This window comes from Geotrypetes seraphini, chromosome 6 (genome assembly GCF_902459505.1).
Source record: "Geotrypetes seraphini chromosome 6, aGeoSer1.1, whole genome shotgun sequence".
NCBI lineage: Eukaryota > Metazoa > Chordata > Amphibia > Gymnophiona > Dermophiidae > Geotrypetes > Geotrypetes seraphini.
The window spans coordinates 234030197-234054499 of record NC_047089.1 but is presented as its reverse complement, the minus strand read 5'-3'; the positions used below and the strand labels follow the sequence as shown (position 1 = coordinate 234054499).

The 24303-nt window shown below is 43.5% G+C and overlaps 1 protein-coding gene across 3 annotated transcripts in view; it reads right to left on the bottom strand.

Annotated features, from left to right (window-relative positions):
- Window positions 1–24303, bottom strand: part of TTC3 (tetratricopeptide repeat domain 3) — a 280528-nt gene that overhangs the window by 41279 nt on the left and 214946 nt on the right. For all 3 annotated transcript variants that reach the window (XM_033948613.1, XM_033948616.1, XM_033948614.1), the window contains exons 35-39: window positions 20761–20826; window positions 19301–19450; window positions 15977–16116; window positions 11789–11857; window positions 7701–7797 (exon numbers count right to left, since the gene is read on the bottom strand). In XM_033948613.1, the coding sequence (XP_033804504.1) occupies window positions 7701–7797; window positions 11789–11857; window positions 15977–16116; window positions 19301–19450; window positions 20761–20826 (522 nt within the window). The remainder of the gene's footprint in view (window positions 1–7700; window positions 7798–11788; window positions 11858–15976; window positions 16117–19300; window positions 19451–20760; window positions 20827–24303) is intronic.

Here is a 24303-nt window from a genome sequence, read left to right as displayed (position 1 = left end):
CATAGCCTTTTCAAGACCCAAAAATTTGGCCAACCATTTAACAACGGTAACATTTTATGAAAAATGGGGGGGGGGGGGGGGAGGAAAGATGACAGAGGGGTCATCGCTCACTTGTATCCGTTTTACTCCACTCAGGATTTTGTGTACTTCAATCATATCTCCCCTCAGCTGTCTCTTTTCCAAAATGAATCTTTCCTCATATAAGAGGAGTTCCATCCCCTTTATCATCTTGGTCGCTCTTCTTTGAACCTTTTCTAGTGTCACTATATCTTTCTTGAGATAAGGAGACCAAAGTTCATAGGAATTCTATGAGTCTTGGAGCACTTACCTCACCGGCCTTCAGCAGAAACCTCTACTGCCATTTAAAAAAACCCAGCGTAAGTGATATATCAATTTTTAACAAACATATTTCTGGACTTGGCTAAGGCCACTCAATTAAGGCATTAGTCATTTCTTCAATTAAAATCTAGGGCATCTGCACTAGGAGCTACATTTTTTCTGAAGGTCCCATGCAAGTAGTTGATAAAATTTCAAAATGCAGTGTTCCCCCGTGAATTCACAGTTCGCGAATCGCAGACTCAGTTATTTGCAGTATTTTCTGACTGCCTCTTCCGGTCAGAAAATACAGTACAGGGAATGAGTCCACGAATCAGCTTTCTGCACAGCCGATTCCTCCTCCTCTCCCCCCCCCCCCCCGAGCATATCGGGTATGATTTACTGCACCCGCTGGTGCCCCAGCTGCCCTCTCCTGCTTTTTTACAGACTCAAAAAGCACAGTTACTTACCGTAACAGGTGTTATCCAGGGACAGCAGGCAGATATTCTTGACTGATGGGTGACGGCACCGACGGAGCCCCGGTACGGACAATTTTAGAGTGATTGCACTCTAAGAACTTTTTAGAAAGTTCTAGCTCGGCCGCACCGCGCACGCGCGAGTGCCTTCCCGCCCGACAGAGGCGCGCGGTCCCTCAGTTAGTATAAGCCAGCTAAGAAGCCAACCCGGGGAGGTGGGTGGGACGCAAGAATATCTGCCTGCTGTCCCTGGATAACACCTGTTACGGTAAGTAACTGTGCTTTATCCCAGGACAAGCAGGCAGCATATTCTTGACTGATGGGTGACCTCTAAGCTAACAAAAAGAGGGATGGAGGGAAGGTTGGCCATTAAGAAAACAAATTTTGTAAAACAGATTGGCCGAAGTGACCATCCCTTCTGGAGAATGCATCCAGACAATAATGAGATGTAAAAGTGTGAACTGAGGACCAAGTAGCAGCTTTGCAGATTTCCTCAATAGGAGTGGAACGGAGGAAAGCTACAGATGCTGCCATTGCTCTGACTCTATGGGCCGTGACAGAACCTTCCAGTGTCAGTCCGGTCTGAGCATAACAGAATGAGATGCACGCTGCTAGCCAATTAGACAACGTACGTTTAGAAACAGGACGTCCCAATTTATTCGGATCAAAGGATAGAAAGAGTTGGGGAACTGATCTGTGGGGTTTCGTACGCTCCAGATAGTAAGCAAGAGCCCTTTTACAATCCAAAGTATGCAGAGCTTGTTCCCCAGAATGAGAATGAGGTTTTGGAAAGAAAACCGGTAGAACAATGGATTGGTTGAGATGAAATTCAGAAACAACCTTGGGGAGAAACTTTGGATGTGTACGCAGAACCACCTTGTCATGATGAAAGACCGTAAAAGGTGGATCTGCAACCAGTGCATGAAGCTCACTGACTCTCCTGGCAGAGGTAAGAGCAATAAGGAAAAGTACCTTCCAAGTGAGAAATTTGAAAGGAGAAGTAGCTAAAGGTTCAAATGGAGGCTTCATTAAAGCTGAAAGAACCACATTGAGATCCCAGATAACCGGAGGGGCTTTAAGAGGTGGTTTCACATTGAAAAGCCCACGCATGAACCTGGACACCAGGGGATGAGCTGAAAGAAGTTTTCCATGGACTGGCTCATGAAAAGCTGCAATGGCACTGAGGTGGACCCTGATGGAAGAGGACTTCAGGCCAGAATCAGACAAAGAAAGAAGATAATCCAACAACGTCTCCACCGCTAGGGAAGTGGGATCAAGATGATGAAGAAGACACCAGGAAGAAAACCTCGTCCACTTTTGATGGTAACATTGTAGAGTGGCTGGTTTCCTGGAGGCATCCAGAATGGAACGAACGGGCTGAGATAAAAGAGTATCAGTCGAGTTCAGCCCGAGAGATACCAAGCCATCAGGTGTAGAGACTGGAGGTTGGGATGCAGAAGGGTTCCCTGCTGTTGCGTAAGCAGAGAAGGAAACAGAGGAAGAAGAAAAGGTTCCCTGGAACTGAGTTGAAGTAGAAGGGAGAACCAATGTTGCCTGGGCCACCTCGGAGCAATCAGAATCATGGTGGCTCGTTCCCTCTTGAGCTTGAACAAGGTTCTCAACATGAGAGGCAGAGGAGGGAAGGCGTACAGGAACTGATTCGACCAGTTGAGGAGAAAAGCATCTGCTGTTAGACGGTGTGGAGAGTAAAGTCTGGAGCAGAACAGGGGCAGCTGATGATTGTGAGGAGCTGCAAAGAGGTCTATCTGAGGAGTGCCCCATTGATCGAAGATAGACTGTAGAGTTACAGGATCGAGTGTCCACTCGTGAGGTTGGAGAATTCTGCTGAGTTTGTCCGCTAAGGAATTCTGTTTCCCCTGAATGTATATAGCTTTCAGGAAGAGATGGTGATCTATGGCCCAAGTCCATATCTTCTGGGCTTCCTGGCATAAAAGGCGAGAGCCTGTCCCACCCTGTTTGTTGATGTAGTACATCGCAACTTGATTGTCTGTGCACAACAGAAGGACCTGAGGAAAGAGAAGGTGTTGGAAGGCCTTGAGGGCGTAAAACATCGCTCTGAGTTCCAGGAAATTGATTTGATGTTTCCTCTCCTGGGCTGACCAAAGACCTTGAGTCTGGAACTCGTTCAAGTGAGCTCCCCATGCATACAGAGAGGCGTCGGTGGTGATGACTAGTTGATGAGGAGGCTGATGGAACAGAAGACCTCTGGATAGATTTGAGGATACCAACCACCATTGCAGAGACTGACGAAGAGATGATGTCACAGATATGTGTCGTGAGCAAGGGTCCGACGCTTGGGACCACTGGGTCGCAAGGGTCCATTGAGGAGTGCGCAGGTGAAGACGGGCATGAGGTGTGACATGAACTGTGGATGCCATGTGTCCCAAGAGCACCATCATTTGCCTTGCTGAGATGGGCGGCAGAGGAAGTACCTGGTGACATAGAGACTGAAGGGTCTGAAGACGATTGGATGGCAGGAAAGCTCTCATGAGGAGTGTATCTAGGATCGCTCCAATGAATTGAAGTCTCTGAGTGGGAATGATATGGGATTTGGGTAGATTGATCTCGAATCCCAGAAGTTGTAGAAACTGGATGGTTTGGTTGGTGGCCAGAAGGACCGCTTGGGCAGAAGTGTCTTTGATCAACCAATCGTCCAGGTAAGGAAATACATGCAGGTGGTGAGAGCGTAGAAAAGCCGCCACCACAATGAGACATTTGGTGAATACCCTTGGAGATGAGGCAAGACCGAAGGGCAGCACCTTGTACTGGTAATGACAATGATTGATCATGAATCGGAGATATGGTCTTGAGGTTACATTGATCGGTATGTGAGTGTAAGCCTCTTTGAGATCGAGGGAGCATAGCCAGTCGTTTTGATTTAGAAGGGGATAAAGGATGGCTAAAGAAAGCATCTTGAATTTTTCTTTTACCAGATGAATGTTGAGATCGCGAAGATCCAGGATGGGTCTGAGATCTCCTGTCTTTTTGGGAACTAGAAAGTAGCGGGAGTAGAATCCCTGCCCCTTTTGATCTAGAGGAACTTCCTCTATAGCGTTCAGAAGGAGGAGGGATTGGACCTCCTGAATAAGGAGGGCTGATTGAGGACTGTTCAAAGCAGACTCTTTTGGCAGGCTTTGAGGTGGGAGAGTCTGAAAGTTGAGAGAGTAGCCGTGGCGGATGATGTTGAGGACCCATTGGTCCGAAGTGATTACTTCCCACCGGCTGAGGAACAGAGAAAGTCGACCTCCTATTGGTTGAGGCAGGAGAGCAGGAATAGGGATACTGGCTATACTGCGGAGAATGAAGTCAAAAGGGCTGTGACTTTTGCTGAGGAGGTTGTTTTACAGCTTGTTGCTGTTGCTGTTGTCTGGGAGGCTGACGTTGCTGTTGCCTCTGACGCCTAGGTTGTTGAGCAGTGGTAGGCAATGGACGGGCTGTGAAACGGCGTTGATAGGCCGATTGCTGCCTGTATGGTCTTGGCGGAGGAGGCTTCTTTTTATTCTTGAGCAGGGTATCCCAGCGCGTCTCATGAGCAGAGAGCTTTTGTGTGGTTGAGTCCATGGAATCCCCAAAGAGCTCATCCCCTAGACATGGGGCATTGGCTAACCGATCTTGATGGTTAACATCAAGCTCGGATACCCGAAGCCAGGCCAAACGACGCATAGCTACTGACATTGCTGTCGCTCTGGATGTAAGTTCAAAAGTGTCATATATGGATCTCACCATAAACTTACGCAATTGGAGAAGAGACGACAAGCATGTGTGAAAAGCGGAATGCTTTCGTGAAGGAAGATATTTCTCGAAAGAAGCCATGGTGGTAAGGAGATGCTTTAAATAAAAAGAAAAATGAAAAGCATAATTACTAGCCCTATTAGCTAACATAGCATTTTGGTAGAGCCTCTTACCAAATTTATCCATGGCCCTTCCTTCTCTGCCAGGAGGGACAGATGCATATACACTGGCTCCTGAAGTCTTTTTAAGGGTGGATTCGACAAATAAGGATTCATGTGGTAGTTGAGGTTTGTCGAACCCAGGAATGGGAATTACCTTATATAGAGAATCCAGTTTACGTGGGGCCCCTGGGACAGTTAAAGGAGTCTCTAAATTCTTATAGAAAGTTTCCCTCAGGATGTCATGAAGGGGAAGTTTCAAAAATTCCTTTGGAGGCTGATCAAAATCAAGGGCATCCAAAAAAGCTTTAGACTTTTTGGATTCAGCCTCCAAAGGAATGGACAAGGACTCACACATCTCTTTCAAAAAACTAGAGAAAGAGGAAGTGGCCTGTTTGGAGGATGGGTCAGGGACAGCCGAATCCTCCTCCTCTGAGGAACATTCTCCTTCAGAAAGAAAGGGTTCCTCTGAGTCTCCCCACAGATCAGGGTCCCTTACATGGGAAGAATGGTCCCGAGACTCAGGTGTCGACGTTTGCATGTGTCGGGTTTTGCACATCGACTTACCCGACCTCATCGATACCGTGTCCGGAGAAGTTATCGGACGCACCGGTGCCGAAGTCTGCACCGATTGATGGTGAGCTCTCGGCTCCGGTGCAAGGACTGGCATCGATACCGATGAGGTTAGGTGAAGCGGTACCGAAACAGTGGAAGTGGATAATACGGGTTCCACAATCGGTACCGATACAGGTTGTTCAACAACCGGTACCGATGGCTCGGTGCGAACTGGCACCGGAAGGTTCGGTGTCATGATAGCAGGAAGGAGTCGTTCTAATTGCTCCTTCAGCTGCACCTGAAGGATGGCCGTAATGCGGTCATCGAGGGATGGCACCGGTACCGCTTTTTTCTTCTGCGGTACCTGCGGTGCCGCTCGACGCCCCGGAGATGAGGAGCCCGATGTCGAGGGACTCACCTCTATAGGGGCGGAGCGCTTCCGCTGGCGTCGAACCGGCGGCAGGATTGGGCTCACTGCACTCGAGGCCGGAAGACGTTCCAGCGGGGAAGGCTTCTTAGCCGGCTTACCTGACTGTTGAGATGCCGGTGTGGAATCACGCGGCGTCGAAGACGAGGGTGCCGACTGAATCGGTGCCGAAGCCGGAGTCGAAGGAACGGGGTCGGACATCTCGGCACCGAACAACAATCGCTGTTGAATTAAGCGATTTTTTTAAGTTCGTTTTTTCAAAGTAGCACAGCGGGTGCAAGAAGAGGCCTGATGCTCAGGACCCAAACACTGTAAACACCAGTTGTGTGGGTCCGTGAGAGATATAGGCCTAGCACACCGCTGGCACTTTTTAAAACCCGGTTGAGGGGGCATGAAAGGAAAAACGGCTTCCGCCAAATCGAAGGCCGAGGCTTCGATGGTGGCAGAAGGCCCCGCCGGGGAAAACCGAAAATTGAAGAAAAAAATGAAAGATTTTTTTTTTTTTTTTTTTTTAACAAAATAAAAGAAAGAAAAAAGGCAAATTAAGCCAAACGTTTACGCGAGCGGGAAGGCAAGTTAGGAAAAAATTTCAACAGCCGTTGAAAACGCGTCTTCTTAGCTCCGCGGAAACTAAGAAACTGAGGGACCGCGCGCCTCTGTCGGGCGGGAAGGCACTCGCGCGTGCGCGGTGCGGCCGAGCTAGAACTTTCTAAAAAGTTCTTAGAGTGCAATCACTCTAAAATTGTCCGTACCGGGGCTCCGTCGGTGCCGTCACCCATCAGTCAAGAATATGCTGCCTGCTTGTCCTGGGATAATCACATTTACGGTTTTTCAAAATTCGCAGGTGTTCCTGGAAAGGACCCCCCACGAATTTTTGGGGAGTACTGTAATAACTATGCATATATGGATTTTTCTCACTTGAAAAAGTTTCTGACTGAAAATGAGAGCTCAAACTGGTTACCAATCTTTGGTATGAGTTAGGAAATAAATGGTTAAATTCTTTGCAGCCAACCTGATCTGCTTGATTGGTGTGGAGGGAGAGCCATTTACAGGTTGGCCTATAAACTTGAGGGAGGCAGTCATGATACTTTCATAAAGCATTTTTTCTTCCTAGCTATCCTCCCATGAACACCATTCTCACTGAGATTCTCCTGATGGTTAATGCATGGACCTTTAAATCTGTCTCAAAGACATGCAGATCTTTCCACTTTGTTTCTAGCCATAAAAGGTTGTTTCATTAACACCTGTGTGGATGTTCATGCTTTCATTTATCAGCTTCTTGACCAAGTAATACAGACTGGAAGGACAGCTTAACTCCTTGTTTGCTTTATAACCAATTATCTGTGCTCTTTCTACAACTGGTTCTCATTTTATTTTCATTTCTGATTGTGTCAAAAATTAATTTAGTAAATATTTCATATTCCTTTGAAATCCAAATTGTGCATCATGCATATCTGTAACTATGGCCACAATTTTTTTTAAATTTTAATCTTCCCTATCCTCACTAGGTCAGTCATTACATATTAATGTTAAAATGCACCAATGGTAACAGTACACTTTCTAACACTGTAAAGGAGTGAAACAGTTTGCATGACTTAACAACATCCACAGAAGTCATATGCCAATGATCTTATACATTACAGGCAGTCCCCGGGTTAAGAACGAGTTATGTTTTTATAGCTGTTCTTAAGTCGGATTTGTATGTAACTCAGAACTTGTAGATTTTAAGATTCTTGCTGCTTACCTCTGCTCCCAGCTGACAAAAGGGCCAACTGTCCCTACCAGTGTTCCTAGTGCATAACCACACTCTGTTCTTAATGTGGCCATATACCATTCCTGAATCTGCTACAGGAGAAGTGTAGGAGTCAATGGCACTGGAAATACTGCTCAGTGAAATCAAATGAAGCCACGACCACGTTCTTAAGTACGAGTCGTTTTTAACTCGGGGACTGCCTGTACTGCAGTCACTCTATCCTTTCAAGCCCACCCTCTGAATAATTAACAGAAGCTTTATACCTCAGCTACAACTGCTCTTTCAACACTCTCTTTAAAATTATGTTTGCTTTTTTTAATATCTTCTTCAACCTTCATCTTCTTAGCTGCAAACTTGTTACTGTAAAAGACAAAGAAAGTTTCAAGCTTTAAACGTCAAGTGCCATTTTCACACAGCCACACCTTGTAAACAGCCTCAACATCTAACTTTTGACTACTAAAAATTCAGTAACATGTTCTTGCAAAAGAATCCTCCTCTCCTACAACAAGAGCTACATGGCTTTCATTATACATCAAGCAGCAACAGATAGATGCGAGTCTCTCCGTGGGCAGGAATGACACAGAAAGCCTAAAGGGTTCCCCACCCCCCACCCCCCGCAAGGCCTTGCTTTTCATTGCTTTTCCATTGGCTCTAATCAACTAGGACTTTTATTCTCCAGCTGAAAACAGACAGCAGGGCCACATGGAGTGACTCACAAGTCGCTGGAGAACCCTGGGACCAGTGGCGGTGAATTACAGTAACTTAAATGGTACCACTGTGCAAGTCTGTAATATAAACTGTGCCACCGCCAAGTTCAAACACCAGATACAAGCAAACACCTATATATGTGTGCAGTAGATACTCCTGATCTCTGGGGACTTTTTCCTCCGGATATATCATTTTCTAGAATGTAAACAGATATATTTTACCTCTAATACCTAATATTTTTGCTGTGGCCTAGTGGTAGAGCTGCTGCCTCAGTACCCTAGCATCAAACCCAGCACTGCTCCTTGTGACCTTGGGCAAGTCACTTAATCCTCCATTGCTTCCAGTACAAAATAAGTACCTGTATATATTGTAAACCACTTTGAATGTGTTAACCACAAAAAAGTGGTATACAAATCCCATTCCCCCTTTCCAATGTACTTTCTCCAGTCCCATGTATATATATGCAGAAATTGAAATGTACATCATCTATATATATAAAACGCTAGCCGCGCATGCACACTCCTATCAGCGTGCTTCCGTGATCAGTAGGTCTGTGGCCGCAGGAGTGTGCATGCGCGAATCCCCAGCACCTACCTATACTCGCCGAAAGGACTGCACCCCAGCGCTGGACATCCTGCTCTCCTGTCGGCTCCTCTCCTAGGCAAACATTTAGCTTTATGCCACCTCAATTAACTTTTAAACCCTTACGGCTCTCTCCTTCGAAAATCTGATAATTAAAACTAAGCAATCATAATAGCCCCTATTCTAAACCTCCCAGGAGGATTCTGTAAAAATACAACTCCTCTAGTTTGGCCTGCCTTCCTCTAGAGCTGGCCTGCATTTCTGCCAAAATGTTCATTTGCTTGGTGTGCCATTATGAACTGTCAAGCCTTTCACAACAAAACTCAAATTTCTGACCAACTAACTTTCCCGCTAAAATTTGGATTGGTGGAATGCCCTGTTCCCAATCAGGTCAGTGAATCCACTATTTCCAAAGTCACACTGCAGACTTCAAAGTATACCCTGAAGAAAGCCATAGCATGGTCACTGAAACATCAGTTTCTACCTGACAAAAACGCAGCGAGACCCAGAAACCTGAAGCACAATGCCAGCTGCATAAACCCTGAGAGAACATCTAACCCAGCTCCATAGGGAAAACATCTTTAAACCTACCAGAGACTTTTCCATCCTATGGACTTTCCCGCCAAAATTCATACATTTCTGACCAACTGACTTTCCCGCCAAAATTCGGATTGGTGGAATGCCCTGTTCCCAATCAGGTCAGTGAATCCACTATTTCCAAAGTCACACTGCAGACTTCAAAGTATACCCTGAAGAAAGCCATAGCATGGTCACTGAAACATCAGTTTCTACCTGACAAAAACGCAGCGAGACCCAGAAACCTGAAGCACAATGCCAGCTGCATAAACCCTGAGAGAACATCTAACCCAGCTCCATAGGGAAAACATCTTTAAACCTACCAGAGACTTTTCCATCCTATGGACTTTCCCGCCAAAATTCATAAATTTCTGACCAACTGACTTTCCCGCCAAAATTCGGATTGGTGGAATGCCCTGTTCCCAATTAGGTCAGTGAACCCACTATTTCCAAAGTTACACTGTAGACTTCAGAGCATACCCTGAAGAAAGCCACAGCATGGTGGCTGAAACGTTGGTTTCTACCTGATAAAGACGCAGGGAGACCGGAAACCTGCAACAAGCACAATGCCAGCTGTGGAAACTCAGAGAACACAAAGCCTAAAGTTTCCTCAGCCGCTGCCACTACAAGAGCACCGTTTGGCATGCTCAGCTGGTGCCTCCTTGAAGCAATGCCTACAATGCCACTGCTGTAAAGACAAGTCTCTGACACAGCTGGCACTGCACAAAATTCCAGCAGTGCAACAAGAAAATATGCCACTGCCATCACTGCACACAGCACCTGACTAACTTACATTGAGGCTTTAGCAAATACTCAGAAAGAGGATGATGTATTTCAAAGTGTGTATGCTAATTTGTGAGGCACCTGGATGTTGTGACTGGTGGCATTTTCGATATGACTTCCGAATCCGAGTTTGGACATTTTGTGTTAAGAGGCACAAATATCAAAAAACAAATATGATCATTTTCAAAATTGTAAAACATCTATCTTGGGTTGTTTTTGGTTTGAAAACGGCCACTTTTCAGATGTGCTTGTACTTAGTGGGTGTATCTTTTTGACCCATAAAAAAAAAACCACTCCAAACAACCAACCATGTTAACAAGGGTCCAGCATTTTCAGTAACCTGGCCACACAAACATCCCAGCAGAGCAGTGGGGCACCCTTATATTGTAGGGTGTGTTTTCCAAAACCCACCCAAAACCTAATGGACCCAAATGTACACCACAACAATAGTCCTTATGCCTGCAGGTGTCACCTATATGTAGGTACAGTGGGATTCGGGAGGGTTCTGGTGGGCTCACACTTTCCATCACAAGTGTAGTAGGTAGAGTGAGATATGGGCCTGGGTTTTCTTCTCTGCAGTCCACTGCACTGACCACCAGGCTACTCCAGAGACCTGTTTGCTGCTCTAGGACTGGCCATAACATCTAGAACTGTCATACAGGCAGGTATATACTGTTTCATTTACATCTTTGAGGATGGGGGGGCAGTGAGGGGGTGTTTCATGCTTACATCCTTTCAGTGGTTATCTGGTCAGTTTGGGAACTTCTTTGGCACTTATTTGTTGTTTAAACCGGTCTAGCCCCAAACATAGTAGATGATGGCAGATAACAACCCGAATGGTCCATCTAGTCTGCCCAACCTTATTCTCTCTTTAAATTACTGATCTAATTTCAATTTTCCTTCTTAGCTATTTCTGGTCCAGAACCCAAAGCTCTGCTTGGAACTGTGCTTAGTTCCATCTGCTGAATTCTCCATCAAAGCTCATTCTAGCCCATCTAAACCATCCCAGCTGTCGAAGCCCTCCCCAGCCCATCCTCAACTAAATGTCCATATACGGACAAGGACCATGCAAGTCTGCCCAGTACTGGCCTTAGTTCTTCAATATATATCATTATTTTCTGATTCGAGATCCTGTGTTCATCCCACGCTTTTTATCAATCCACTGTTATACTTTGGCTGCAACTGTTCTTTGCCTCCACCCCTTCATGCTGTCACTTTAGGTGATTTTTTTAATCGGCTTAATGGTTAAGCTGGCCCTGGGAAGTATATTGGTTGTGCATAGCTTCTTCACCTCTAAGTAAACAAACAGCTTATGGTCACTTGCAAAACCAAGGCTGCTATATTTCTGTATACTTAATCATGGGATAGATGACCATGACTTTTTAATATCTAAACAATATATAAGAGAAATTACAGCTTCTTGTTCCCTGAGGCTCTGGGTTCAAATCCCTCACTGCTCCTTGTGACCCTGGGCAAGTCGTGTCAAAGCAGCTCCAGACTGGTGAGGCCCGATTTTAATGCAGGAAGAGGCAGTCAGAGCACACTGTGAGTGCCCACGCTCCGGCTGTTCTTTCCTGCCTCTCCATCTGCCCTCTCCTGCCCGGTCATTCGCGGTCTGAAAATACCTCGAATGACTGGGGGAGCACTGCATATAAGTAATAAAATAAATAAATTTGTTAACTTTAAGGTCAAAAAAACTCACCTGATCTCCAGAAATTCAGCTAAATACTTTTTATACCGCTGCTCTTTTTCTTCAATGTTTCTTAAATATCTGGAATGGATCAAGAGGACAGTGACATTTACTCACTCATATGTACTTTATGAAAGATTTTCCATCCATTTTATATCAAGACAAGAGAGCAGTACTTAGTTTCAAAATCATAAGCAAAGATCTGACTAAATGAACTTTTTCCCCCTTGCTGAACACTGAATTGTCACACTCTTCTACATTTTCTTGGTCATCCCTTTTGACTTGATCACTTGATCGACTGAACACGTAACAGAAATCACTGACGGAACTAAGGCCAGGACTGGACAGGCTTGCACGACATGTGTCCCGTATATGGACATTCAGTTGCGGACGGGCTGGGGAGGGCTTCGATGGGCTGGAGTGAGCTTTGATGGAGACTCCAGTAGATGGAACCTAAGCACACTACTGGGCAGGGCTCTGGGTTTCCGGCCCAGAAATATCTAAGAAAAAGGACCATTTAAACTAAATTAATTTATGTATGGTTGGGCAGACTGGATGGACCACTCAGGTCTTTATCTGCTGCCATTTACTATGTTACTTGCCACACAAGTCCTTTATTTGTTTTAATCTTACGCAGAAACAGAAGGCACAGAGATCATATGGCCTATTCAATCTGCCTATTTATGCCATCTACTATCCTTTCCTCTCCCTTAGCAATCCTATGTACCTGTCCCAAGCTTTCTTGAATTCACTTATGGTATTCACCTCGACTATCTCCACTGGGAGGCCATTCTCCAAATTCACCACCCTTTCAGTGAAGTAGTATTTTCTCAAGTTACTACTGAATCTATCCTCTTTCACCTCCATTCTATGCCTCCTCATCCAGAGCTTCCCTTCAATTGAAAGAGAGTCAACTCCTGTGCATTTATGCCATGGAGATATTTAAACGTCTATATCTTTATTTATTTATTCATTCAATTTTCTATACTGTTCTCCCAGGGGAGCTCAGAACGATTTACATGAATTTATTCAGGTACTCAATCATATTTCCCTGTCTGACCTGGTGGGTTCACAATCTATCTAATGTACCTGGGGCAATGGGGGGATTAAGTGACTTGCCCAGGGCCACAATCTCAGGGTGCTGAGGCGGTAGCTTTAACCACTGTGCCACACTCTCTCCCTTTATCTCCCTTCTCCTGCTTTTCTCCTGCTTTTTTCATCCATAGAGATCTTTAAGTATAATCTCCATTTCTGGCCTTCCTCCTCTCCCTGACATACCTGAAAGTCTCATCACCTTAGTTTATACTTGCAGCCATCTTTTTTTTTTCTGCCATTAATTTTGCCTTCCTTATTCCTGTTCTTATCTCTTTTGGCTTTACTAGGAGAGAGACCTTGCTCTTAAATTGCATTGTTTCTCAAGGTGGTGAAACAATGCAATAAGACAGTGGCCACAAAAAGGGGATGCTGGGTTGTACCTGGCCACGGTATGCCCTCACCTGGAATACTGCGTCCTGCACTGGTTGCTGTACATGAAGAAGGATACAGTACTACTCGAAAGGGTCCAGAGAAGAGCGACAAAAATGGTTAAGGGACTGGGGGAGTTGCCATACAACGAGAGGCTAGAGAAACTGGACCTGTTCTCCCTTGAAAAAAAAGAGACTGAGAGGGGACATGATCGAAACATTCAAGATATTGAAGGGAATTGACTTAGTAGAGAAAGAGAGATTGTTCACCCTCTCCAAGGTGAAATGAATGAGAGGGCATTTGCTAAAGTTAGAAGGGATAAGATTCTGTACAAACATAAGGAAGTTCTTCACCCAGAGAGTGGTAGAAATCTGGAACGCTCTTGCGGAGGCTGTTATAGGGGAAAGCACCCATCAGGGATTCAAGACAAGGTTGGATAAGTTCCTCCTGGAACAGAACATACGCAGGTAAGGCTAGACTCAAATAGGGCACTGGTCTTTGACCTAAGGGCCGCCGCGTGAGTGGACTGCTGGGCACGATGGACCACTGGTCTGACCCAGCAGCAGCAGTTCTTATGTTCTTAATGCTCCTTTTCTGATAATTACTAGGGCTTCAACTGCCATACTATGTTTAATTTTAGAGGCTTAAGGCAATCCAGAGGAACACAACCAAAAAGGCATGAGAGGAGGGGCTGTCCCAGAAGAAACTAGAAGTCCTGAATATGTATACCGCAAAGCAGAGAAGGAACAGGGGAGATCTGATACTGATGTTTATTATTTAATTTTTAATGATTTTGTACGAATTAATTGATTGAATATTGTACACTTGTTGTAAGATTTGAAAATGAATAAAGAATATATTTTTAAAAAAAAATTTTTTAATGACGCAAAACTTTCAACACTGTATATAAATGTTCAACTGCAGATATTTTAGACAACTTAAAATCCAATTCTTGCTTATTTATTACAATTTTGTATCATTAATAAACATATGTTTAAATAACTAGAAGGAATTAAAACATCCCTCCCAATCTTTCCTGAAAGAAAAGAGTTGTAGAACTGGGGACATAATATGAAGCTGCAAAGAGAAAGACTCGTAGAAAAAAATGGAGGATGTCTGGACTGCCTCTCCTGGAGAATATATGCAGGAAAAAAAATAGAGATGGAAATTAAAAAGGAATGGGACATACACAGAGGAACCTTACATGGCATGAGGATAAAAACTAAAGCAGCGCCTTGTTCTTTACAAGAAAGCATGACAGGTCTTAAGCTAAACAGAGCACTTTAACCACTTTATTAGGCACACTTGATGGGCCTTTCTGGTTTTGCTGTCATCTGTGTCGGTGGTTTCCAATTCTGGTCCTGGAAACACCCCAGCCTGTCAGATTTTCTGGATATCCACAATAAATATTCATGAGAGAGGTCTGCATGCACTGCCCCCCCACTGCATGCAAATCTTTTATGAATATGCATTGAGGATATCCTGAAAACCCGGGTTATGTTATTCCTAACCCTGGAAAGCACAAAACACCAGAAAGAGCCTCCAGAGCGAGTGATAATCAGGCAGAGCTACAATAAAGCTCTGCCCGATTATCCCTCACTCTGGAGTCCCTTTGTGTTATTTTGTGCTTTGAATGTATAGCCTTAACAACACAAATATAGTGAAAAACCAATAATGTCAATAATAAACTCTTTCACATGGGTAGTGCTAGGTACATAAAAGGCAACAGCACAGGCTGAAACAAAAAACCAGAGGAGGAAAAAGCCTCAGAACCTAGCCCCTCCCACCTACAATGGTGGTTCAAGGTGTTTGGGGCTGATAACTTCTTTGGCATAAAATACCCCCACTGGTGTCTGATAAAGCTCTGTGCGGTGCAATAAACAGCTTAATGCTGAAACGATAGATGAAAAGATCAACTTATCTGATGAAGACTATCAGGGTGGGAGGAGCTAGGTTCTGAGGCTATTCCCTCCAAGCCTCTGCTGTTGCATATTATGTACCTAAAACAAAAAAAAAAAACTGCAGACAAATTGTACAAGATGCAGGCTATGTTTATTATATTATATCAAAGTGGTGGAAGTTTTTTGCCAAGTGCATTGGTGTGCATTTTTCTAGAGTTCTCACAGGCTTTTGTTTACTATCATTTTTATTGCGGTTTAATTCAAACCTTATAATCCCTGGACCCCTGAGGAAGGCGTGTTTACCGAAACACGGACCATGTTGGGTCCTTAGGTTTGTTTGAAGGGTGGTAACATTAACCGCATTTACATCTGATATAATACAATAAACATAGCAGCCTGCATCTTGTACATTTTGTCCGCAGTTTTTTTTTTGTTTTTTGTTCTTTCACGCATTTTCACTGCAGTTGCTGTTGGATTTCTTCTTTTGTTTCTGCATATTATGTACCTAGCACTAACCATGTGAAAGAGTTTATTATTGTGCTTTGAATGCATGTCTCCTACATTTTGATTTATTCTTAATACTGGAAGCAGCCTGCAAAGTTTGCTGTATCTTTTCCATTGAAGTAACCTGACATTTTAGTTGCATAATTTATTTTCTGGATTCAAATGAAAATACAAAATATATAATTATCTGCTCCTGAATGGCAGCATTGCTTGAGAGGTTCACCCATCTGATATCATGCACTAACAGGAATGCACAGATTGCTCAGAGGGTTTAGCCTTTGTTGCTAACTGCCTCCTTTGAATGAGCATTTATGTTTTAATATATACTCACGTGTCATTGGCTTCAGTAAGTGTTTTAACATTATTTTTTATAGTTTTTAATCTTTCTTGATTTTCTTTTTTTTCTTGTTGCCACTTCTTAACTTCATTTTCCAAATCCTGGTGAAACCAGTCTAGCTCAGCTTTTGAAATCTATAAGAAAAAAATTAAATTAAATTAAAAAATGGTTTGTGTGGTTTTCCTGATCTTCTTAACAGGCAAGACCATCACCAAGTTTTCTACAGAGAAGGAAACGGAAGAAAACAAAATTAATGCTTCATTCATGAAGTAATTGTTCATGCTTCCCTCATCACCAAACCTACTGTTCAACCAGTGGAAAGATGACACCTACTATTACAAGAAAATATCAGCTACTGCATTAACTCCACCCCCCCCCCCCACTTTTTATGAAGCTGTGTTAGACCAAAGTCATGACTACTGCCAACAAGATAGTCTACATAAAGAACAATAATGAAGAAACAGAAATGGTTGACAGCTTCATTTTCCTTGGGTCCCTCACTGATCACAGTGATGGTTCAAAAACAGAGATCAAGCGTCAATTACTATATATACTTGAATATAAACTGGGATTTTGGGGCCAAAAATTTGGTCCAAAAATGGGGGTCCCGGTTTATATTGGAGCCAACACCCCATCCCAGAATTACTGCAGGCCACCGCCGCAAAGCTCTGCACCCTGTATCCCCTTCCTGCCATATCCTCCATACCTCCTCAGCCGATCCGAGCTCCTGTACTAGCCGGCTGCCGCAGATCCGAGTTTCTACGGCCGCTGAGCGAGCAGGAGTGCAATTTGGCGCTGCTGCTTGGCACTGAGTGGCTTCCTTAAAGGCTTCCGCAAATTCTTGTGAGAATTTGCGGGAGCCAGTAAGGAAGCCACTTAGTGCCGAGCAGCAGCGCTAAATCGCGCTCCTGACGCTCAGTGGCTGAAGAAACTCGATCTGCTGCAGCCGGTTAGCACAGGAGCTTGGATTGGCAGAGGAAGTATGACTCATACCTAAGATAGCTTTGATTAATTTGTCCAATCGTAGTGTGTCAGGTTGAAGAAAGTGTGTTAACTTGAGGCCTGTCAAATGTTCCCACAAAGAGACACGATCCGTTTCAGTTCAGAGTGGACTTTAAAAAATGTATTCTTGCCATCCAGCTTAAATTATTCTTTCAAACAGATTAGTTACAGCATAGGAATATGTCAGGAGTATATAATAAAAACGATTGAATGCCTCAGGGTCCTATTACCCTGTAATCTGGACTTTTAAACAACTGGTTTGTCGAGATGTCACTGCATTTGGAGGGTGGCTGGAGTAAGAGCCCTAAGAATATGAGGATAGGGCAGGGAGGGGGGGAAGGCAGGGTGCAGAACCTGACAGGGAGGGAGAGAAGGCAGAGTGCAGAGCCTGACAGGGAGGGAGGAAAGGCAGGGTGCAGAGCCTGACAGGGAGGGAGGAAAGGCAGGGTGCAGAGCCTGACAGGGAGGGAGGAAAGAAAGGGTGCAGAGCCTGACAGGGAGGGAGGGAGGGAAGGGTGCAGAGCCTGACGGGGAGGGAGGGAGGGAAGGGTGCAGAGCCTGACAGGGTGGGAGGGAAGGAAGGGTGCAGAGCCTGACAGGGCACGGCACTTGAATATTAAGCCGCCAGACTTATATTCGAGTCAACCATTTTTTGGGGGGAAAGGGGGTCTCGATTTATATTCAAAGTAGCACTGGAGCATGCAGCGAGGGAGACAAGCAGGAGTGTGTAAGCTCCAACAGACTTAAAAAAAGGTACTGGGGGGGCTGACTAGGTGGGGGGGTGTGCTTACCTACCGGGGGGGCTGTGCCTGTGCTGCCTACTAGGGGGGGTACTGTTTTTTTGTCTGTTTATAATTTACTGTTATGCATGTATCTATGTACTCCACCTAGGAATAATGCAATTTATACATTTTTAATAATGAAATGAAATGGGTTAAGCATGAACTTGGAACCAAAGTGGGAGATGACAAAAACGGACTTGATTAAGGAGCAATGTCCTACGAGCGTTCAGGCTTCTGCAGCCGGCACCTATTCTTAGCAGTGTAGATCAGAAAAGCGAGTCGTCTGGACACGTACTGCAACCGATTCAAAATGCTACTGCTTATCTTTTGACCAACTGTGCTGCTTACGGACACATCTGGCCAAGCTTCATCCGAAAGCACTGTACCGATTATCAGCTGTATGGTCAATCAGATTTAACAGTGCGATTTTAATGTTCCAGGAAGTATGTAGAAATGCCCTTAGTTATTATTCAGGCCACGGCAGCTACTTAGGTACAACACAGGGCAGAGCATTTTTTGCAGCTTGGCACTGACTATGAAATTCATTACCTAAGGTCATTCAGATACGAAGATATTTTATTCTTTTTCTTAAGGTCACTTTCTTATTTTTGTCATCTTGCATATCTTGATTGATATCGGATATTTGCAGTACTGTTAATGTATGTGATTTTATAAACCACTCCAGGCACATGAAATTGTTGGATTAGTACAATATTAATGCTGAAAACAAATAAAATGAATGGCACGACAAATCCTTATTATCTACTATGCTACTGAAGAAATTCCAGCAGGAGCAGACACCCTGTGCTCATGCTGACACCCTACCGGGGAAAGAAAGCCAAAGCCATGGACCACTCATGATGTGAAGTGGTGGGAGTGGAGGAGTAGCCAGGGGAACCCAGTTCAAATCCCACTGCAGCTCCTAGTGATACTGGGCCAGTCACTTAACCCTCCGCTGTCCAAGAAACAAAACTCAAGATTGTAAGCCCTCTAGAACAGAAAATTACCCAAATGGCCCATCCAGTCTGCCCATCTGCAGTAACATGATCTCTTTCTCTCCCTATTGGTTAAGGCTCTTAACATTTGCATCTCCTCTTCCTATAGGCTAAGGTTCTGTGCACCTGCATTGTGAGGTCATACAGCTGCCCATCCGCAGTAACCATTATCTCTTTCTCTCTCCGAGAGATCCCACCTGCCTATCCCAGGCCCTCCTGAATTCAGACACAGTCTCTGTCTCCACCACCTCTTCCAGGAGAATGTTCCATGCATCTAAAACACTTTCTGTACCTACAAGTACTTAAATGTACGCCGCTTTGATATCTTTTGGGCTTGCAGGTGATATCTAAAAAAATTATAAATGAGATGCTTTTGCAAGATAAATAAAAAGTACTGGATTTACATTATCCTTTCAACACGTCCGATCACTATATCAAGGTGTCTATCAGAGTTCAGATATTCAAATTATTTTCTCTCTTAAACTTAAGTTCCCCAAGAAAGACAAGATCAGCCCAGTGTGACATAGATGTAGACTTACCTTCTGTTCATCCACAGTCTTTTGTAACTGCTCCTCTATAGCTGTTATGTCTGCTCTGCTCCGGTTCTGTAGCTGATCGTACTTTTCTGTCGCTTCCTTAAGTTGCTCTTGCAATACCCGATGCTCTTTTTCAATTCGTAAAATATCTCCCTGGTAAAGAAAAGACATCTGGTTAGATCTCCCGAGTCCTAACGACGCTTATGCGTCACTCAGGGGGCTCTGCTCAAGGGAACAAAATATGCAACTGTGACATTTTGATGTCAGGATTCCAGGTTCTCTCAGACTTTGATCTCAAAGTTTGAATTTCTCTCTAAAGTGAGATAGAGGCATTTTCATTACTGAGAGAACTGTATGTGAATGTGGATTTTTGGGGGGGCTTTGGATTTGCAAAAATAACCAAAAAACAAACTCCATCATATTGCTCATTACCATGAGCTATAAACTGCACGGAACAGTTACGCCATCTGTCTGTCTGGATTCTTTTGGATTTAGCTTACATCTTTTTCAGCAGTAGTTCAAGTGAGTTACATTTTTTTTAATTAATTTTTTTAAAATAATTCTTTATTCATTTTCAAATTTGACAACAAGTGCACAAAATAATATAATTCAACAAGTTATTACACAATAGCACTACATAAAAATCTAATGATACATTTAACCCCCCCCCCACCTCCCAACCTTCATCTATATTTTCAATCAGAATATACACATATTATAGAACATATTGTAACATATTATGTAAGATTGTTCCCAACACCCTCCCCCCTTTGGTGTGCCAAAAGAAGAAAAAGAAAAGAAGAATTGATGACTATTCACTACAATATTTTGTCTATGGCCCCCATATTTTTATAAATTTAGTACAAGTCCCTCTTTGTATTGCTATTGCTCGTTCCAAGTGAGTTACATTGAAGCAGTGACTATCACTGGGGTGTTGACACCTGGGAAATGTGCCCCAGGGCAGTGGCAGCAGATGCAGGAAGACCAAGAGGACAGAAGCCGTGGCCGCACAAGCCCCAGTATTCTGTGTTGATTTCTGAAGAGCGGTGCTGCTTTTCTACACTGCAGCAGCAAGCGGTGTTTAGTTTGGATTTTACCGCCAGCATGCTTGGTAGAGAATGACACGAGGACAAATTTTTTCCCGTCCCCGCAGGAACTCATTTTCTCGTCCCGCCCCCGTGAGTTCTTTTCCTGTCCCTGCCCCATTCCTGCAAGCTCCATTCCCATCTGCACAAGCCTCAAACACTTTAAATCATAAGTGTTTGAGGCTTGTATGGTTAAGGCAGAGCTTACAGGAATGGGGCAGGGACAGGGCAAAACTCGCAGGGACGGGAAAATTGAGTTCCTGCGGGGAAGTGTCATTCTCTACTCACTGGTCTAATGTGATCTGGGTCCACTCCTCGAGGTACTCTCTCCGAGGCACTGCTAGACAACAAGTCAAAAACAAAATTATATTTTATTACCTGTCGTGTTTCAAACGGATGAAAAGGATCTGTATTAACTTCATTATCTTCAAATTCTTTATCCACCTGATCAAAATATGAAAAGCAAAGTTTGTGAAAGAATATTTAAAAGTTTTTAAAATCAATTAAAAAAATTGAAGCTACTTTTTACAAGCAACACATTAAAGTAGGAGCATCTATAAACAGCATGGTTAAGTAAGAAAAAAAGTTTGCACTAGGGCTGTACATAGATTAAAATTTTTAATTGCATGATCCAAGTGAAAAAGTTGAAATAAATTTAGCATGTACAGCCCTATTAAAATAAAAATCTGGTGATATTATTTCTATCATCATCTCCCCTCCTCTCCTTTCCACGGGCATCATCTCTTCCTATCTCTCTCCCCCTTCCAGTGAATCCATTCTCTGCTTCTGTTCTTCACATCAGGATAAATCTGTGAAGAATACCCTCTCTCTCTCTTTTTTCTCCCACAATGCTCCTTCCTCCAACTACCTTGCACATACTACCAGCAGAGCACAGTCAGCCAGCTCCACAGACTCTCTTTACAACAATCCCAGGTACAGGGGAACAGGAAGCCGAGAGAGAAAGAGAGACACACACTCTCTCTGGAGCAGGCTAACCCGCTGTGCTTTGCTGATAGTATATGGAAGGGAGGAGGGAGGGAGGTAGGAGATACTCCACCATGAAGGGAAATAGACCCGCATTAATGCATTTAAAATTTTTTTAAAACGCATTAAATATTTAAGGCGTTTTTTTTTTTTTTTAAATAAATCTTTATTCATTTTTAAAAGCCAACATAAAGTGCAACAGGTTAACCAACAATTCATACAATAAACAGCACTCATTACAATCAAATGATATAATAAGTGCATAACACCCCCCTCCCGCACCCTCCCTGGATGTGCATAGCACTCATTCAGAAATCAAAGGGAAATACTAATGATCAATCCTTACAAAATTTTGTTCATGGACCCCAAATCTCTTTGAATTTATTATAGTGGCCCAATTGTAACGAATTCATACGTTAAAACTTATAAATTTGTCATAAGGTTTCCCACCAAAAGTTGTAATTTAACCTGTCCCAATTTTTCGTGATTAGCTGTATAGCAACTCCTGTCATGATGAGAAGTAATCTATTCTTATTTGCATTGATTGGACTCTTGGACATTAATAATGTTTCAAACAACACTACATCATATGACAATGACAATGGGATTTCCAATATCGTATTGATTTGACCCCATATGGATTTCCAAAATTTAAGTAGCAAGGGACAATAGAACAGCAGATGATCCAGTGTCCCTATATCAAGATGACAGTGCCAGCATCTATTAGACTTAGAACTATCTAACTTTTGCAAACAAACAGGGGTCCAGAAAATTCTATATAACAGAAAAAACCATGTCTGTCTCATAAATGCTGACGCTGTACATCTCATCCTCCAAGACCAAATCCGTGGCCATTGAGTAGCAGAAATCTGCTGCTTAATCTCAATGCTCCAAATGTCTTTTAGACTAGTTTTAGGTTTCTTGTTCAAAAAGTCAGATATTAATTTATACCACTTGGCTGCCTGATGCCCTAGGAAATCTGTCTGGAAGCATAGGCCCAGCAAGATATACTCATTTTTTACATTTTGCCAATCAGGGAACCCCTTCTGAATGGCCTGCTTCAACTGCAACCACTTACATGCTTGAGACTTTGAAATAAGAACATAAGAATTTCCACTACTGGGTCAGACCAGTGGTCCATCGTGCCCAGCAGTCCGCTCACGCAGCAGCCCTCTGGTCAAAGACCAGCGTCCTAACTGAGACTAGCCATACCAGCGTACGTCCTTGTTCAGCAGAAACTTGTCTAACTTAGTCTTGAATTCCTTAAGTGTGTTTTCCCCTATGACAGACTCCGGAAGAGCATTCCAGTTTTCCACCACTCTCTGGGTGAAGAAGAACTTCCTTACGTTTGTACGGAATCTATCCCCTTTAGAGAGTGCCCTCTCATTCTCTCTACCTTGGAGAGGATGAACAACCTGTCTTTATCTACTAAGTCTATCCCCTTCAGTACCTTGAATGTTTTGATCATGTCCCCTCTCAATCTCCTCTGTTCGAGGGAGAAGAGGCCCAGTTCTCTAATCTTTCGCTGTATGGCAGCTCCACCAGCCCCTTAACCATCTTAGTCGCTCTTCTCTGGACCCTTTCAAGTAGCACCGTGTCCTTCTTCATGTACGGCGTCCAGTGCTGTATGCAGTACTCCAGGTGAGGGAGCAACTTGGCCCGGTACAGCGGCATGATAACCTTCTCCAATCTGTTCATGATCCCCTTCTTTATTATTCCTAGCATTCTGTTCGCCCTTTTTGCCGCCGCCGCACATTGCGCGGACGGCTTCATCGACTTGTCGATCAGAACTCCCAAGTTCTTTTCCTGGGAGGGCTCTCCAAGTACCGCCCCGGACATCTTGTATTTGTGCATGAGAATTTGTTACCAACATGCATCACTTTACACTTGTCCACATTGAGCCCATTCCTCGAGCCTGATTATGTCACGTTGTAGATCTTCACAATCCCCCTGCATCTTCACTACTCTGAATAACTTTGTATCGTCCACAAATTTTATCAGCTCGCTTGTCGTACCTATGTTCAGATCGTTTATGAAAATGTTGAAGAGCACGGGTCCAAGCACCGAGCCCTGCGGCAGTCGTGAAAAATCAAGCATTTTTTCCATTTGATAACACATCATCTAATGTATGTATACCTGCCTGCAGCCAATGCTTCCAGAGGATCTTAGATTCGCCAATTTGAATCTTGAAGTTCAACCATAAAGACTGACACGTAGATTGATGTATTGGAATAGGTATTAGGTTATTAATAAATTTTAATGTTTGCCATGTGGAGAATAAAATTCTATTGTCCTTATAAATCCTAGGTAACTTGATACTTAAAATATGACACAATTGCAATGGGGACAGGAGTTGCCATTCTAATATTAACTAATCCGGAAGAAGCTCCATGAGTTCAGGAAGGATCCAATATATACCCTGCTGCATAATAAAACTTGATGGTATCTATAGATATTTTGAAAATTTACCCCACCCGACGCAATTGGTTTTTGCAAAGATACTAAAGCAATTCTAGCAGTCTTACCCAGCCAAATAAATTTAGTAAGAATACTATTTAATTTTTTATAGAAGGACCCTTGAAAATAAACTGGCAACATACTCATTTGGTAGCAAACTACAGACAAAATCATCATTTTAATGGTTTGGACTCTCCCCCACCAAGAAAGATGTAAGGGGTTCCAATGCTCCTACATTTCTTTGACTTTCAGCAATAAGGATTTTTCATTTACTGTCATTGTGTCTTCTAATGTTTTCTGAATCATAATACCTAAATATTTTATACCCTCTTCCTTCCAAAGGAATGGGAATGGATCAAATAGTACTTTTACACAATGCACATTTAACAGAAGAACCTCCGATTTGCTCCAATTTATTTTATATCCAGAGAATTTGCCAAATTGATCTATCAATTCCAGTAAATATGGGATGGTAAATTC